Source organism: Schistocerca serialis, chromosome 1 (assembly GCF_023864345.2).
Source record: "Schistocerca serialis cubense isolate TAMUIC-IGC-003099 chromosome 1, iqSchSeri2.2, whole genome shotgun sequence".
In the NCBI taxonomy this organism is placed as follows: Eukaryota; Metazoa; Arthropoda; class Insecta; order Orthoptera; family Acrididae; genus Schistocerca; species Schistocerca serialis.
The window spans coordinates 389,219,498-389,238,422 of NC_064638.1; the positions used below are offsets into that span (position 1 = coordinate 389,219,498).

Here is an 18,925-nt window from a genome sequence, read left to right on the forward strand (position 1 = left end):
GGCCAATCTCAGATGCGCTAGTTCTATATATAGTCTCGCCTATGAACTATATCTTTTACACTACTCATTACTGATGGAACCATCTTAAATAAAATATTTTGTGACCCTCAAAATATTGAGCTTTCTAATTAGTGAGTTAATTAAAAAATGCTGCATGTCAAATGGAACATTTCAACAAAATTTAATGCCAAAGTTCAGAACCTAACAGTAATGTTGATATAATTTGTAATTGAAGTTAGCAATGGTCTGAAGCTTTAATATTAATTAATTTGAAGGTAATTAGTTTCAGACAATTTTAGGTACCTTAAGGAAAAGTTGAAGATATGTATTTTCAAGTGATAGGTGTTAATATGCTGAAAAATATTTCTTAATGCTCACAAAATATTAAGGTCATATTATATTAACCTTTTCAATTAACAATATTTCATAATTAACAAAGTTTATGAGTTAACTAATTAGATCACTGAAACTATAACAGCAAGTAGTATTTAATGAGCAATGAAATTCAATGGGACTAAGTTTGTTTATGAATCTGAAAATACTGTGCACTCTCTGGGTACACTATTATAATCTCATTACCATAGTCTAGGAGACATTTAGAAAATCTTGGGAGGTAGAAAAACATAGCAAATGAGACTGGACACTCAACTTGCTTCATCTCAAATGGGTCATAGATTTTTCTCTTAATTTGCACTAATGTAGTACATACTTAGATGTAATGAATGTTGCTAAAGTTCAATGAAGCTTTAAAAGCCTACTGAATACTGTATGACAGTGCCAACCATTGAGCAGTGCCATTAATGCAACCAGTTAGAGCAGAAGACAAGAATTCTCTCTGTACTGCAGCATTTGGCATAAAAAATTATGGCAACAACAAATTATGTATCTTTGGAAACTAATAACAACACTAATACTCACTGCACTACATTTGTAGGGAGGTATCATCCAGTTTTAATAAGCAAGTAAGGCACACATGCTGTACTGTGGGGTCATATGGGGGCGGTATGGTCAGAAATGAACACACTTCATACACTGTGATTGCAGTGTAGACACTTTTATTGTTCTAAGATGACTGTTGAAACTGGTGTGTCTACACTACAATTGAGGCATATGAAGTGTGTTCATTTCCATTAATAAGCAAGTGTGAAGAAATGAACATTTATTTATCGATAAATTCATGTGTTTATTGGAATGATGTCATACTGTGCTATTCCTGGTTTGAATAATGCACACTATATTTGCACCACACACATGAATGTATCAGCAAACAAATGTTCTTTCATCACAGTTCCTTCTTACAAATCTTAGTGAAGTAACACCAGGCTATAACTGCTTTGAATCTTTTTGCCCATAAGGAGAATTATTCAACAAACTACTTCTATAGCTGAGAAAGCCCTTGAGTATTATGGTAATCATGGGTAAAATAAATAATTTATTGAAATGTACTGTAGTTACGTTATAAATGACAGCATACCAAGAGAACCTGGCTTGCTCAGAGTTTTGCTCGCCATTGGTGTAATTGACTTCACGGTATCAGATTGGCTGCGATAAAATTTGGCAGTTACAGCTGTTACAGCCCACCCTGCCCAGGTTGCTGCAGCATTTGACAAGCTTGGTGTCGCAGTATGGACATCAGCCTCTGAAAAAATAAAAATATTTATTTCTATTTAAGAAGTCTTATAAAACTGCATAAAAATTAAGGTTTTCTTTTGTGTTTCTTCCTTTTCACTTGCATTCATTAATTCCATTAGTACTATCATGGTTTCTGAATAAATATTTATTTCAAACTATTTTCATGGTAGAAATTTTAAATTTGTTCCCAATCAAGCATCCCCAGCTTGTGTCATATACATTTGTTTCAAATTGGGTGTCAGATTGTAGATGAAATTCATAGAAAAAATATCAAAGTAACACTGTACTTGCCCAAATGAGTGCCACAGATTAGATACTGTTTTAATATATACAAATCATCTTATGGATAACATAGGAAGCTCTTTAACTTTGTTCACAGAAGATTCTGTTGTATATAGATTACGTTACAAAGTCACAAAATTATAGAGAAAAGCTAGAAGACCTGCAGAGGATCAACACCTGCTGCATATACTGGCACTGACTTTCAACGTAAACAGAGGTAACAGTTACTGTGCATATACAGATAAGGACAAACATTACTGTCTGAGCAAACAATTTGAGATAAATCACTAAAACATTCATAATCATTATCTGACAAAGAATTTATGTCCAGAACCATTTAAAGTCTAATTACCATGTACTACTACTTGCAAGAAAGGCAGATACTACATGGAGATCTTTTAGAAGAATCCTCACGAACTATCACTCACTCACAGAGGATGTAACTTATAAAATACCCCTTCAATTAACTCTTGTCAATTGCTCATCCATCTGAGATTCTTATGTGGTTACAAATAGATAATATCTAAAGGAGAGCTATGAATTCTGTCATAGATTCATCTGGTTAAGTGCTCGAGCATAAAGGATAAGTTTACCGTTAACATCTTGAGAATATACATTTGAAGAAGAGTCAAGCAGAGTATTGTTTCCTGCCACACACACACATCTTGTGAAATGACCACAATGATAAAAAATTTGGGATTATAAGAATACTACTGACAATTTATTTTAATTTTAGTTTTTAGTATGTTCTGTGAATCATATTCATGTTAGTTCAGCAAGATGCGGAATATGGCAATAGGTTTACACATAATAACATATCTTCTCTGCGAAAGCATGGATACAAGCTGGACACTTAGATAACTGCACCTTTCTTTTAATTTTGGCCTACAGTAAAAATCTGATACATGAAACCCAACCAAAAGCGTAATATCGACTCAAATTTATTTATGGAATAGGAATTGTCGAGAGGAAGAGATTTAAATTTGTTTTTAAAACTTTCACTATTTGCCAGCAGCTTTAATCCACAAGGCAGATGGTCAAATATTCTCACAGCTGCACACTTTGTTCCTCTCTGTACAAGAGTAAGGAGATTATTTTTTTCCTAATGTTATATTTATGAATGCTACTATTATTTTCAAATTGTGCCCAATTCTTCACAACAACTTTCATGAGAGAGTAAACGTAATGTGAGGCTGCTGTTAGCTACTAGTATATCTAATGTTACTAACAGTTGTTTCAGGATAGACACCAGGTATTTCTGTACAGCATATGCCTGTGCAATGAAAATTTGTTATCTATATGTGGAACTTCCCCAGATAATTCCATATTAATGAATGAAAGTATCCAAAGTAAGCTAATTTTTTAATGCTTTCATCGCCAAAATCAGCAATCACACATAGAGCAAATGTAGGTGAATAAGTGTGTTTGAGGACATCGATAATATGTGATTTTGAATTCAAATGTAAATCCAAGAATTTTGAACAACCCATTTCCTTTCTGTGATACTGTATTGTTAGTGATGATATGTCTTGCTCTGCACATAATTTAATTACCTGTGTTGTTTCTATATTAGGTGGTAGACCCTTTTCCAAGAACCAATCAATATTATTTTTTAATGTTTTACTTATTACTCCTCCTGTTGTTGCAGCTCTGATGGATATGATTACGATGCCTGTACCATCAGCAAAATGGACTATTTCTTCTTTATCAGTGTAAGATGAAAGTTAATTTTTATATAGCAAAAACAGGAATGGTTCCAGAATTAAATGTGATGGACTGCCAGTAGTAATTTGTGAATTCTCTGAAGATGATTCATCATGAGATCTGCATAAGCTACCATATTTAGTTTCCTAGAAGCTAAATATGAACTGAATCACATTTTCGCTCAAAAGCCCAACAACTGAGTTTTTACAAAGAAAGTCTGTGATTTGCACAGTAAAATGGCTTGGACAGGTCACAAAAGATCATGCTAGATTAAATCTTGACATTCACATATTTTTGTATACAACCACTGAAATGGTAGACAGCATAATCAATGGGGCGACCTTTGAATCTTACAACTGCAGAAATGCTCAACCACTCTTAAGTACATTACCTTCTATTAAAATTTTGAGAAAAATAAGTTAATAGTTTGTTAATATATCTGTCCTAATACATTTCTTAAAAGTGAGTATAAAAAGGGTACACTTTAGTCTGTCTGAAAAGATACCTTCTGAAAGTCATCAAATCCATGGCTGATTGAAGGAGCTATATCAGAAGAACGTATTTTTAATGTTTTGCTTGAGATGTTATAAATCCCAGGAGATTTTTTTTTTTTTTTTTTTTTTGCTTCTAGGCAATTAGTTCTTTTCCTGATAGAGTGATTTCAAGTTGACTGAATGCTTGTGGTACTCACTGTCACATACACTGCAGTGCTTTTTCTTTTGAGCTGGCTGCAGAAAGTTTCTCATGTTTAATAGTGCTCACCCCGCATGATTCATGAATGGAACAGGAAAAGAGAAAAATGATAATTGCAGATCCAGTATCCTCTACTTTCAAAATTTGTCAGAATAAATAACGTTTGAAAACATTTTGTGAGATACATGCACTGTGCTTTTGCTTCTGACACATATAATGCAGGGGCTTGCACAGAATGGTATGTAAGTTGGTAAGAGCATCACCAGCAAAAGCAACTTTCAGTGTTCAAGTTCCAACAGCATACTAACACTCTGTTGTAAAAACTGCAATATTGCATGATTTAAAAACTGAATGGACAGTATGACCTTTGCAAATCGCCAATAATGTGTTTACACAACTGTATTTATTGTGGGCTCATAGTCTCTTAGAATTTTTTTAAATACAGTCATATTCTTTATCAACAGAAGTATTTATTACAAATTCCATGTCTACAATTTCAACATTAGGTCATTGTAAAGTGATTAAATGTGCTGGATGTCCATACAGAGGCTCACATCCTTTTTACTCATTTTATTAATGTAGACAGCTGCTGTGTTTCAACTCCTTTAACCACTTGAAAATAACTTAAGATTGTAATTGTATCTGTGGAAATTGTAATAAATGGAACTGCTGTTGACAAATACATCGTCATTTAAAAAATAATGCATTTGCACAAAATAAAGGAAAGTAACAATTTATCTTTCCACTTGATTTTTGTGTATCAATGAGAAGCAACAGCAGAGTTGGAAAAGAACAGGCAAGAAAAACATGAACGGTTTAGTTGACAGAACTGTCTCCAGTTTTGCCTGAAACCACAAAACATGCCATCAGGTTAACTGGATGAGGATTTGAGTGCTGTTCTTCTCAAACATATGTCATATCATTTAATAACTGCATCATGTTACTTAGCATGTGCTTGAGACAAAGAATCTGACAATGTTGCAAAAGAGACCAATAATGGAAGAATACAATATGATCTTACAAGTAATTTTTTCCAGTAGCATTTTAAAATACTACATTGCCTCAACAGAAAGTATATAGATCACTGGCTGTCTACATTGCTCTGAATTTCATGTTCCATCAATAGCAAACCCAATCTTATCTGGATCACAATTTGTCAAATGAGGCAAACATGTCAGTTTTATCATGTTTGCAGGAGATACTAGAGTTCTTTCTCCTATGCTTTCAGTACGTCTGTGCTTATTTGTCTTCTGCAGCTGGTGTTTGTATGTCTAAAGGTTCAATTTTATATTAAATTGTGGTACATGTTTTTTCATTTTGTTAGCCGTGACATACTGTAAATCACAGATATTTCCCCTTAATATTTATAAAGTATTCAATTTAGATGCTACACACAGCTTAAAGTTTAGCATTATAAATGGATAGAATCTGCATAGAAATTCTGAGAATAATAAAATCTACAACACAATGCTGATTGTAGATTTATAAATGAAGCATACCCATTGACTCTCTTAAACTGGGATCTTCTGAAACTTTCTCCAGTTTCCCTAGAAATCCTTTGATGGTGCGGAAAGCACTGTCCCTTACAGACTTTTCAGGGTCAATTGTTAATTGACACAATGCTGGCAAAATTCGTGTAGCAACTTCAGAGAGGAGAAAATACTGTTGTGTTGCAGCAAGAGCAAGAACGCCTGAAAATAGAAAAATAAAACTCATTTTCTTTTTACTCATTAAAAAAATACGAATAATTTCAAACAATTTTTTATACCTGAATCACAAATTACCTTTAAAAAATATGTACATGAAATCTCATGTTGTAAATTAATGAAGAAACTCATGCACTTAAGAGTGTTGTGAACATTAAGCTACACACAAACTAACATTGGCCTCAGATTTGGGGGTACCAACAGTTTCCTCAGTCTATACTTCTGACTAACAGCTAAATATTTAGTCCTTCCTCCCACTCATCTCTTTTCCCAACAAAATTATAGAAATGTAGATTACTGCTGAACTGTATAAACTATACAAATTTATTAGGCAATGTGACAAGGAGTAATATACAGAGAACTGTGTATCTTTCATCATAGTGTCTTTGAGAGTAACGTATGTGGAAAATTAAGTAAGCAACTACATTGTAATTTCAAGGAACTGAGACATGAGACAGAAGCAAGTAAAATGCAAAAAATACCACATTGAATACCACACATTTATAACTGGTATCCAAAGTAATACCCTGTATTTCAAGACACTAATAATAATGGCAAAAGCATGCAATTTTGAAAGTGGAACAAAAATAATGAGTATATTGCTCTCTGAATGAATGACAAAGTTAGAGAAAAACTGAAGAATGGAAAACTAAGAAGACAGAGCTCACCAAGATAATAAACCTTTTTGGATTATTAAACTTGGGAAGTTGTCTAGCATCAATCAACAGCTTACACACTTTGTATAGGAATAAACAAGTTAGAATAAAGATTCAGTGACAGAATTAGACAACTCACGATCCTCTTTCAATAAGAAAGATGTATTAGACAATGTATAATATTGCAGAATAAATAGTGCAAACAGGTTTAGTTCTGAAAGAGCTTGAGACAGTAGAAACTCATCCAACTGCAGATATTAATTTTGTTTCTGCTCTCTACTTTTCTCAATCAAATGCCTGTGTTTTTACTCATCATATCAATGGCACACATTTACATTGCCGAAAGCTCAATGTGTAAGTCTTTTTTTGTGCCTGTCTGCAACCCTAATAACCTTAGGGTGCATAGCAATCTATCCCCTACATAATATTGTTGACATTCCAATCTGAGCTTTCTACTATTTGATTAAGTACTTTGTGATGGTAGTTTGGCTAGTCTTTCACAGACAAGTGTGGTATTCATATTATTTTTATAATTCTTCACAGAAATTTTTTGTCATTACACACCTCAAGAAAGAGTCTCTGGGAACTTAGAAAAGAAGTCAAAGGCATGTATTAAGTTTTCTCAGTTTTCTTGCCAATTTAGTTTTAACTGATAAGTCAAATTTTTGATGATTTTTTCCACTCCTCATTGTTAGGAGCCAATATCTGTAACTGATACTGGAGTAATCTCTGATATCTAACTGTTGACCAAATTTTCGATGGTGATTTCATACAGAGGTAAAGTGATTTCTATACGCTACTAGAGATTTACCAATATCTACATTGACGGGACACAATTATCATCATTGAACATACTGGAAAATAACAGTCTGGTATGTAATTTTTTTCAGTGAACACTAATAATGAAAAGTTCCCAAGTTTCCAGGGGGTGGTAGTGCTGAGATACCGCATTGTTTCGATGAGCGTCTTCCGGCAATGAGCGTCTTCCAGCTAAGATAATGGGTATGACATTGCTTGAAACTTGATTTTTCAGCAATGCCACTTGGCTAAAAACCTGATAGCTTTACGTCAACAATGTCGTATATTTCTCAGTAGCCCTCAGATTGAGTACTCACTTCCACGCACCACCTTTCATGATAGAATCAACACATGGTGATGCAATGGATATGACTTTCGTCTCATCAAACATAAGCCTATTCTTATTAACCGATTTGTCCCAATTTTGATACTTAATGTGGTTATAACTTACAGTGAGAGGTCCCAAGCTGTGCGATTAACTTTTTGAAACTATCTACCCGGTGATGTAGGTTAAGATCCTAGGTATCACACACTGCAACTGTTCACCTTGGTGGGCTCACGTTGTAAGCAATTGATGAAAAATAACTCAGAATTTTGTGTGACACTCAATTGCATTAAAAAAGTTGCATTACATAGTCTGGCTGTATGGTATAATGGACAGGATAAAACTTCACATGCAGGAGGTTGTGAGTTAAAACCTCTTAAGGTGCACAATTTTTTTTTTTAATTTTTAAATCTTTACCCAAAAATTACTTTGATCATTAGTTTTATTCAGTTAATTGGTTTAAATGTAATTTTTTATTTCTGTTCCTTTGTCCCATCATTTTAATCACTGTATGAACTTTTTAATTTGTAGTGTTTTTCTTTATGTCATTAATTTTCCAATCACAATTTTTGTGAACATGAATTTAATTTGTGCAGTGGTGTGAAAAATATATTTTTGTTACCACGTGTGCAATTTTTTTGCATCATAAGCAACATACAAACATTTAAAACGTAACCTAAATACCTATTGCACTATGGACAAAATAATGCAGATGAAAATTTAAATGAAAGACAGGTTTATAAGTAAAACAAACTTCAAGCAAAATGAGAAATAGATATAATGAATGCAATAATGTGGATGAAAAAATGTTGATGAAACAAAAGAAATTTAATAGAAATTAATACATAAAATTAATTAAAAACACATGAAGAAAGATTTCAAGTGGAGAAAGAATGACAGGAGGAAAAATGAGAGCAAATGAAGTTAATATTATGATTAAAATTATGTGCCAAAGGAATGTAACTAAACAATTACATTTAAATCAATTAATTGAATAAAAATCAAGATCACAGTTATTTACATATATATTTAAAAATAAAAATTTAGTGCACCTGACACGATTCAAACTGACAACCTCCTTTATGTGAAGCTGTTAACCTATCTATTTTACTATGCAACCGATCTATGTAATACAACTTTTTAAATGCTACTGAGTAGCACACAAAATTCCGAAGTTTTTTTTGTCAGTTACTCGCAAATGAGGGCCCACCAGGGTGAATGGCTGCAGTGCGTAATACCTGGATCTTAACCTACATCACCGTCTAGGTAGTTTCAGAAGATCAATCACACTGCTGGAGACCTCGCCTTGTTAGTAGCATTCAACACACTTTATTTTGCAGAGCATGTCCTGTCTTCTTCAAGATCTGACAATTGGTCAGAACACTTTGTGTGCCAAGGAGCCTACCTATTTTTGTAGAAGTAGCCACAAAAAAAGGAAGGAGAGTTATGAGTGGATTAACTCTCTTTGCCTTCTCACTTTTTACAGTGTGAATTAACAGCATGTTAATTGTAGCCTTACTTTTGGATCAATTTCTTCAAATGTCTACTACTGCAGTCTGGACGGTCCTTTGCAGAAATAATTGTGACTCTATGTGCCAACTTATTTAAAACAGCAAACTTCTGGGACAGAGGATGAAAGCTGAGATAATAAGTATGTGGTGGCTTGCAGTACACAGAGGGACCAAATTATCCATCTGATCTTCATTCAAGTAAAACCTCTACAAATGACAACTTTTCAACTTTCTCCTTAACAATCATGAACTTGGTACTAGTGTACATACTACTCACATGATTAATACTCTGATAAAGAGCATTGATGCATAATGAGCAGGTGCTCAGATGCTACAGCAAGTTTTTTACTTTCCAACAGGACCAGTGTCACTATTATCATCTCTCCAATGCAGACACCACCATAAACTTTGGCAGCATATGCAATCCCCATGAACTCTGTATGGCATCATCATGTTGTAAGATGGCCGGTATTAGATATAAAAGACCAGCACAATATCATACACAAGTCAGCTCCTGAAGATGACTAACGCAGTTGTCAAAAGATTAAGTAATCACTCAAGCATTAATGTGTCAAGAAAACCAAGAGACCTTAATGCAATGGACACCTGCATGTGTGTTTTGCACGAATAAACAGAAATTCTTTGATCCTGTATCATATAATCTTCCACAATTTACAATAGAATATTGACAGCTGGAGTATACAGGGTGATTCATGAAGATATGCAATTTTTTTGATATGTAATTATACAAGTAAAACTAAAGAAAAAAGTTCATATAAACATAGGTCTGCAAATGTTTAGCCATGGAGTTATGGCTAATAAAAGATTTTGCCTGAAATTTAGCAACTTCGCTACTAAGAAGCCAACACAAAACTGCACAGGGTTAAAGTAAAGCACGATTTCCATTTATTTTGTTGTTATTGGTCTGGCGACTCTAATAAAACATGTCCCAGATGTGTATCTGCAACAGTTTTCTAGAACAGCCAGAGAAGCAAAGATTATTATACAAGTAAATTTGTTTACTTTCCATTAAGAATGTAGAAACATTTATGTCATTGTTGGCAACCGTTAGTGAGTTGTTTCAGTCATTTCCTAATCTTGCAATGAGTTAGTTTTCTGAATTGTTCAGTGAAAGAACATAATAATAACAGTGTATTTAAGTGAAACCACATAGTAACTGTTGTAGTTTGTAGAGTATCTGACACGTTCATACAGTTTGAGTTAGCATTATTACCATCATTTTTCCAAAATTAAATTCTCTGCAACTTCTGTTGAAAACTTTGTGCAATTGTCTGAAATTTAAAAAACAAATTGGGCCAAATACTTAATAAATTAAAAATTTTATGAAATTACTTCTTTGGTTCTCTGAATGTTCTGGAAAACTACTGCAGATACACATCTGGGACACGTTATATTACATTCACTAGATCAATAACAACAATGGAAAGCATGCTTTACTTTAACCCCATACAGTTTTGCGATGACTTCATATTGGCGAAGTTGCTAAATTTCAAGCAAAATCTTTCACTAGCTGTGACTCCATAATTAAACATTCGTGGATCTATGGTTATATGAACTTTTTTCTTTAGTTTTACTAATAGAATAACAAATTAAAATATTTGCATATTTTTGTGGAGCACCCTGTATAAAGAAGCTGCGTCAATAAACTACAAATAGTGAAAGACTATTGAACATGTATTACACTTGCAAATATTAATATGTTCTAGCTATAAGTGTCAGAAAATTCCCCAATATGTTTAACGATTAAGTACATACATTGCATAGTAGAAATTTAAAGTTTTATATTCATACTTCCCACTGTTGGTAATATCACACACAAAAGATAGCACATTTCAATCAAGAGCTGTACACAATGTAAATTACAGAATCTAAAAAGATGCTCACAAATAAATTTAAAAAATTATAAATATTATTTAGATTGAGAATAAAAGCATGCACAATAACATACACAAATTAAATATAAAGTTTACCAGCACTCCGAGCTGGAGGAAATGGGTCCCTCATGGCTCTTATAAAAGCAGAAATTAAGACTTTTTGTCTTATCTGTGGATGCAGGTGCTGAGCTATTTTCCCTAGGCACACAGTGGTGTTTGTTCGAATACCACCCTGAAGAAATGAAAAAGAATCGTTATGAGATATGGAATCTGGTCTTGGTAAGACAGTTTCAAGTATGACATTCATCAATGGATAAACCATACTAACAATAACAAATGAAGTTTATCTATGACAAACTAGGAAACATTAATGCAAATATTAAGCCTGAAGCCTCCAAAGCAGCATTGTTGATAAGTGCACCAGACTAGTTTTAAGAGAAGTTGATCATATACTAGGAATCAGGCACTCTGTAAATTCCTACTAATATGTCACAGTTCCTCCTTACATTGTTGCCTTATATTCTTCACATCCCCACACCTATGACACCTGTGAACCCATGATTTCTGCCATACTCTTCCACACTGATGGTGTCCATTGTGTGAAATATCTGGATCCTAAATTTGACTAACATAAGCCCCTAGCTGACTTTACACAGAGCACTCTCTGTCATAACTCACATTAATAAATGCAAATCCACATAAATGTGTGCTTGTGACACAGTGTGTCACGTGCAAACATGGTACAATCTTCACTGTTGAACACAGTAACGTAAACTGTTCACATGAATCAGCATACATGAAGCACTTTTTCTTCTCATCTCAGTCCCATTATAGCATAGCAGACATGGGAATTTGCAATCATCTTTGTCATTTGGCTCATATACAGCAGTTGAGCTTTGAAATTTTGTTGATATTAATCTGCCTGGCAGTGTGTGCATATGCCTCATACACATCAGCACTACACACATTATCAGCCATCACATTGCACTCCTTCCAGTTATTGCTACACTGTAACTTTTTCACAATGTGTCATTTTTTCAGGACACCTGTTTGCTTGCTACCTAAGGACACTTCCTTCATGCTGAAAGGCACTTTCATTACAATATATTACCATTATTATATACATTGTGGGGCAAATAAAAGTGGGTTGGATGAGAGGATACAACTGAATGTAAATGCCTGCATACAATCGTACAATGTGGTGCAGCCATCATGTGTACGCCCACCACGTGATCCACACAAGTTCAGAGCATTGTGTGGGCTGCGTCAGTGTGAGTGGAGCACCGGGTGTTCACGATGGAAAGTTATGTGACAACGAACTTGTGGAAACGGTGTAGTCAGTTGTTTGCTGAGAAGTTAATGGTGTCAAAGTGCCAGCAAAGAGGGCCATGCAAAGCTTAGTCCAAAAATGGCATGAGACACGATTTCTTTTGAATAATTCAAAAACATTCTAAAATGTGTCTACACACCAGAAACTGTGGCTGCAGTTCACCAGAAAATGGTTCAGAGTCCTCCTAAATCAACTTGAGGCCTACCACAAGAGACCTGTCTATCACGATGATCATGTGGAAGATACTCCAGCTGGACCTGCAATCCTACCGTGTGCCTGTTGTTCATGCACTAAAACCAGCAGATGCTCCTCAGTGCCTCCAGTTTTGTGGGTGGCTGTTCACTGAGATAACAATGAATGGCTTGGGTATAGATCTGTTCTTTATGTCTGATAAAGCTTGGTTTCACCTGAGTGGTTATGTCATCTCAGAGAAATAAAGGTTCTGGGCAGCGGACAATTAGCATAATTTCCAAGAAACACCATTGTGTGAGCAGAAGGTTGGGTTTTAGTGTGTTGTATCTGTACGTTGCATTACTGGTCCCATCTTCTTTCGTCAGACTCCGACTCCGGTGAATTACTTTGCCAACATTTTGAAACCATTTGTGGCAGCATTAACAGAGGAAGAAATAACTAAGTTTTTCTTCCTCTGTTAATGCTGCCACAATAGGATGGAGCAACTGCCCATATAGCCGGCTGAACCTTGGGGCACATTTACACAATCTTCACTCCTGTGTGATTACTTTGTGTGGGGAGTCATCAAGTATATGGTGTATCACAACCACCCCCACAGTCTTCAAGACTGCAGCAGAACATTTTGGATGAGACTGTAGCAATTCCAGTTTTGATCAATCTTCGATGAGACTGCAGCAATTCCAGTTTCGATCAATCTTCAGTAACTTGCTGGCCGTGGCCCAAAAGTGCCGAGAGATGAATATTGGTCACTTTCAACATCTGCTATTGCCAGGTTAAAACTGTATTTCCTTTCCTCTGCTGTAATTCTTTGTACCCTACCCTGGAACTCTGTTCTCCAGGTCACTTTTATTTTCCCCTCCCCTGTACATCAGTACTATAACTGTTATATAAACATATTTCTCTATCTCGAGTCCTTCATTCGTGTCAACATTGCTTAATGTTTTGTAGCCATACTTCTTCCCTTTCTGAATTTCTATTTGTTCAGTTTGTGTACCTTCAGTTTAGTTGGCATTCAGTGTATTCCGACCTGATCAACTTCTGCTAGAAATCTTGTATTCACTGCTTAAGAATGCACACTGTTGCCTTCTCCACCATATATAATCCTGTGAATCCAGCATCAGCTCTGGCACCTACCTCTGTTCCTCCATTCTATAAAAACCCATGTCAGACACTGGGAGCTAGAGAACCGGATGTTTACTTCAAACTGTCGCTGTCATGAACATCATACTCTCAAATTATGTTACTAACAAATATCATTATTTGTATTTGACCCCCTCATCTGCACTGGATAAATTACTTAGTCTCTAATGTGTATTTTGTAGTGAGAATAAAATTATTCATCAGGGAAAAAACCTAATTACTTAAAAATTACAATACTATTGAGTGGGACAACTAAGCTAAATATCACAAAAATTAACAGCAAATTTATTAATTTATAGAAAGGTAACTCAAATGATTTAATACTGTTTTCATGTGACACTCCTTTTCTACCAAAATCATTTCTCTATCATTTATCTATTTCTCTGTAGCATTAGTAGGGAATCAGACTTTCGATCGTACGAGTAAAAACAGTGAAGATGAAGGCATAACAGAACATTCTTTCCAGAAATGTATCCAATTTCTGCTTTTGAGGGACCCACAAATTCTAGACTATTTTAGAGGTTTTTCACTATCCTTGAGATTTCTATTTCTGAAAACTTGTTCTGAGCAAAGTATTGATTTTTATTTTGAGTGAATAAAAAGCAAAAACAAACATACATTTTACTTAATTTTTAATGCCTTTGCATGGAAACTGTAAACCAAATTGTACACAAAATCAAACACCAAGTATCTGCTGAGATGGAATTCCATAGGGACCCAATGAAACGAAGTTAATGCGACAGAGATAGAGACATGTAACAATATTAGAGAAGGCAAGTTGCTACTCACCATATATTGGAGGTACTGAGTCGCAATAGGCACAACAAAAAGATTCACACAATTACAGCTTTCGGCCATTAAGGCCTTTGTCAACAATACACATGCACGCACGCGCACGCACACACGCACACACACACACACACACACACACACACACACACACACACACACACACACACACACACGCTCTCTCTCTCTCTCTCTCTCTCTCTCTCTCTCTCTCTCATGCAAACCCAAATTGCACACGCGTCTGCAGTCTCAGGCAACTGAAAACAGCCTGAAACTGCAGACGTGTGTCCGAGTTGCGTTTGCGTGTGCACGTGTGTAGATATAATTGTATGAATCTCTTTGTTGTGCCTATTGCAACTCAGCATCTCCGTTATATGGTGAGTAGCAACTTTCCTTCTCTAATATTGTAACATTCCATCCAGGATTTTCCATTGTTTGAGATAAAGACATCTCACACAGTCTCTCAACCATGCTTTGACTGGAATATCCCAGGAAAGGGACCAAGTGGAAAACGTTGTAATAGTGTTATGATATTCATGAGAGAATATAGGACATTCTGCTTGTCAGCACTACCCTCCGTCAGTGTCACGGTTAAATGAGTGGTTTGCAGTAAGTACATAGTTCACTTACTGCAAACCACACATTGAACTGTGGGGCTTCTAACGGTTTCGGTGACAAGAAAAGCGGTGCAAAACTGGATTGCGAACTCCACACTTCTCCTACTACAGTTGACTTACTTGAAATGTTTAGCAAATCCTCTTCTCTGAATATGCAGCTGCGTCGATCTCCATAACTTCTTCTCCGAAGAAATAATGCTGGTTAGAGGAACCAAAAAATTACTATCTCTCTCACTTGAAATAACTCGGTACCTCATACTTTCAGTTCAGCTCAGGTGTATTTTCATCTCCACACGTTTCATATAAGCATACAAACACTTGCAAGTCAACTACACCGATACCCATTAGATACAAATAAATATAATCACAACTGCCTGGTTTTAACAACCAAATAATTTGTAGACATCCCATGCGTCTTGCTTCATTCAGAGCTAAGATATGAAGTAAGTTAAAAGTCTATAGTTAAATGTTCCTTTTTCTTTCTTTCTTTTTTCGACAATCACATTCCCTAACACAGCAAAGAATAGCATTTAATTACTCCGTGTCCTCTCACACAGCGTCTGTGGCTCTTGCAGCAGACAGCCGTTGGCATCATCCGACTGCCCCGCTTATCGTCTTCTCAATACAAACTTCCACCCCGCACACAGAAACCGGTGGCTCACAAGGGAACCTCCCCGTCGCACCCCCCTCAGATTTAGTTATAAGTTGGCACAGTGGATAGGCCTTGAAAAACTGAACACAGATCAATCGAGAAAACAGGAAGAAGTTGTGTGGAACTATGAAAATATAAGTAAAATATACAAATTGAGTAGTCCATATGCAAGATGAGCAACATCAAGGATAGTGCGAGCTCAGGAGCGCCGTGGTCCCGTGGTTAGCGTGAGCAGCTGCGGAACGAGAGGTATTTGGTTCAAGTACTCCCTCCAGTGAAAAGTTTAATTTTTTATTTTCAGTTTATGTGACAAACTCTTATGTTTCCATCACTTTTTTGGGAGTAATTATCACATCCACAAGAAAATCTAAATCGGGCAAGGTAGAAGAATCTTTTTACCCATTCGCCCAGTGTACAAGTTAGGTGGGTCGACAACATATTCCTGTCATGTGACGCACATGCCATCACCAGTGTCGTATAGAATATATCAGACGTATTTTCCTGTGGAGGAATCGGTTGACTTATGACCTTGCGATCAAATGTTTTCGGTTCCCATTGGAGAGGCACGTCCTTTCGTCTATTAATCGCACGGTTTTGCGGTGTGGTCGCAAAACACAGACACTAAACTTATTACAGTGAACAGAGACGTCAATGAACGAACGGAGAGATCATAACTTTGCGAAAATAAGAAATTAAACTTTTAACTCGAGGGCAGACTTGAAGCATGGACCTCTCGTTCCGCAGCTGCTCACGCCAACCACAGGACCATGGCGCTCTTGACCTCACACTATCCTTTATGTTGCCTATCTTGCGCATGGACTACTCAGTTTGTATATTTTGCTTATTTTTTCATAGTTCCACACAACTTCTTCCTGTTTTCTCGATTGATCTGTGTTCAGTTTTTCAAGGCCTATCCACTGTGCCATCTTATAACTAAATCTGAGGGGGGTGCGATGGGGAGGTTCCTTGTCAGTAGATGTGTTTCCACTCTCTTTCTTACTTTCTAAATATTGAGTGTTTGAGACGGTGGAAGGCCGAGTGTCTCTAGAATTTACACAGGAATTCTCGAGTCACTACATATCACTCCATCTTAGCTCGAACATGTGATATTTTATACATATTCATTATGTACTTTAATATCCCACATAAGGCTAATTTACGTATTAATCAGTATACATTATATTTCTTTTAGTAATCGTGTACTTAATATCTAGCTCTTCTTTTTTTGTTTTGATGATAGCTATCTGAGCATTTCACCTGATGTTGGAGTTAGTACTTTTATATCTAAGAATCGTGCGGACAACATTCTTGATTTCCAGCCACAAACTCCAGGTGTCATAGACACTTAATAATTTCTTTCTTCATTCTAATTCTCTGTACTATTTTTTCTTTAGTGTGTAATAGATTTTACCACCTGCAATAGCTTGTAGTCTGGAGGAACTCATGGCAAATGAAATTGTGCTTTCTGACACTCATAAACATAAAAATGCTAGTAAAATACAGAATTTAAATTTACCAGAATAGTTCCTACAAAAGTAGGACACAATACTGTCCTTTTGCCTATCTGCCCTTTATATGCAATAAATGCTGGGTGCACTCCCCTTTATGCTTCCTGAGTAGGACTTATGGTTCATTTCCCAAGTATACATCTTTATGTACACCATAATATCCTCTGGAAAATAAAATCTTTTACACACTTTACACTCACTTCCTAATACTTCACTTAATCCCCTAGAGTCCTCCACTACTCTTTCACTTCTAACCTTCCAGTAGACACCACATTTATATACACTATTCAATATATCATACATTTACTTATGCTAAACCTGTCCCATTATCCTACAAATTGCCAGAACAAATGTTCGACTGCCATTCCTGAATAATTATCACAATCAGTTCCTCCCTGGCTTATGCTCATTAATTCCTCCTTCGCTTATGCTCTCCTTAATTACTCACGCTTCCTTCTTATGTATCCCTGATGTATAATAATTATATCCTTATGTATATAGGCAATATAGAATCATGATTGTTGATAGTTTCTTTCACATACCTAGGCAATGTAGAGCTGTCATAGTGAACAACAATGTGTGCATATTTCCCTAAAGTGTCCCTATATAACCATGTGTGCGATGTAGAACCATCACAGTAAATGACAATTTGTGCATCCTTCCCTGATGTACACCTTCCTTTCCCCCTACAACCCTTGGCAGTTCTCCCAATTTGATGTGTAAGATCATTGTTTGCGTAATTGTATTCTTTCTGTGTACGCGTGTGTTTGTGTAGCCTGATTCTTTGGCCTACTTATATAAAATAAGTTGAAGGTTAATGGAAACCATGGAGGGACTTCTGAGAAAGAAGTATATGAATATGTAAAAAGGGAAATATAGATAGGTACTTAAATGAGAAGTATAAAAGGAAAAAGTAGAAATGCAAGGTAGCAAGAATGGAGGTACAAACCATGCCTCCATCCTTGCTACCCTCCCTGTTTACCTTTCCCTGTTGCTTCATAACCTGGGTTTTGAGTAACTGAATCCACTTTCCCTTCTTCCCTTTCTTTCCCCTCTCTCCTCCCTGATGAAGGAACAAAGTTCCGAAAGCTAGGAACGTAAATTTTCTGTTCTGTTTTGTGTATCTATCGGCTGTACTGAGCTAAGTACTGGACAGCCCCTCTATCTCTTTGTTAGTACTTGTTTCACATCTTTATATGAGATTTTCCATTAATTATTTACTGAATCTAACTGAAGACTTAGTTCTTGTATTAAAGTAGCTGAATTTGCGCTATGTGCATCTAATTTTTCACCTGAAGTTGCTATTTGAGCATTTGCAGCTGCACTTAGGTTATCTAATCTAGCATTTCGTTGAGTGTTCACTGAGTCAAAGCTTAAGTCTGAGACTTAGTGCTTAAATTACATTTGCTACCTCAGTCCAGTCTGGCATTTCTTTTGTCACTGTCATGGGCATGGCTGGTTCTGATGTTCCCCCAGTTTTCTGAGTATTATCCAT

At 35.8% G+C, this 18,925-nt stretch overlaps 1 protein-coding gene across 1 annotated transcript in view; it reads right to left on the reverse strand.

Moving 5' to 3' along the window:
• LOC126471273 (N-terminal kinase-like protein) overlaps positions 1 to 18,925 on the reverse strand; it is a 123,833-nt gene that overhangs the window by 36,068 nt on the left and 68,840 nt on the right. Inside the window, exons 10-12 of the mRNA XM_050099395.1 lie at positions 11,299 to 11,434; positions 5,811 to 6,002; positions 1,475 to 1,639 (exon numbers count right to left, since the gene is read on the reverse strand). Coding sequence (XP_049955352.1) covers positions 1,475 to 1,639; positions 5,811 to 6,002; positions 11,299 to 11,434 — 493 coding nt within the window. The remainder of the gene's footprint in view (positions 1 to 1,474; positions 1,640 to 5,810; positions 6,003 to 11,298; positions 11,435 to 18,925) is intronic.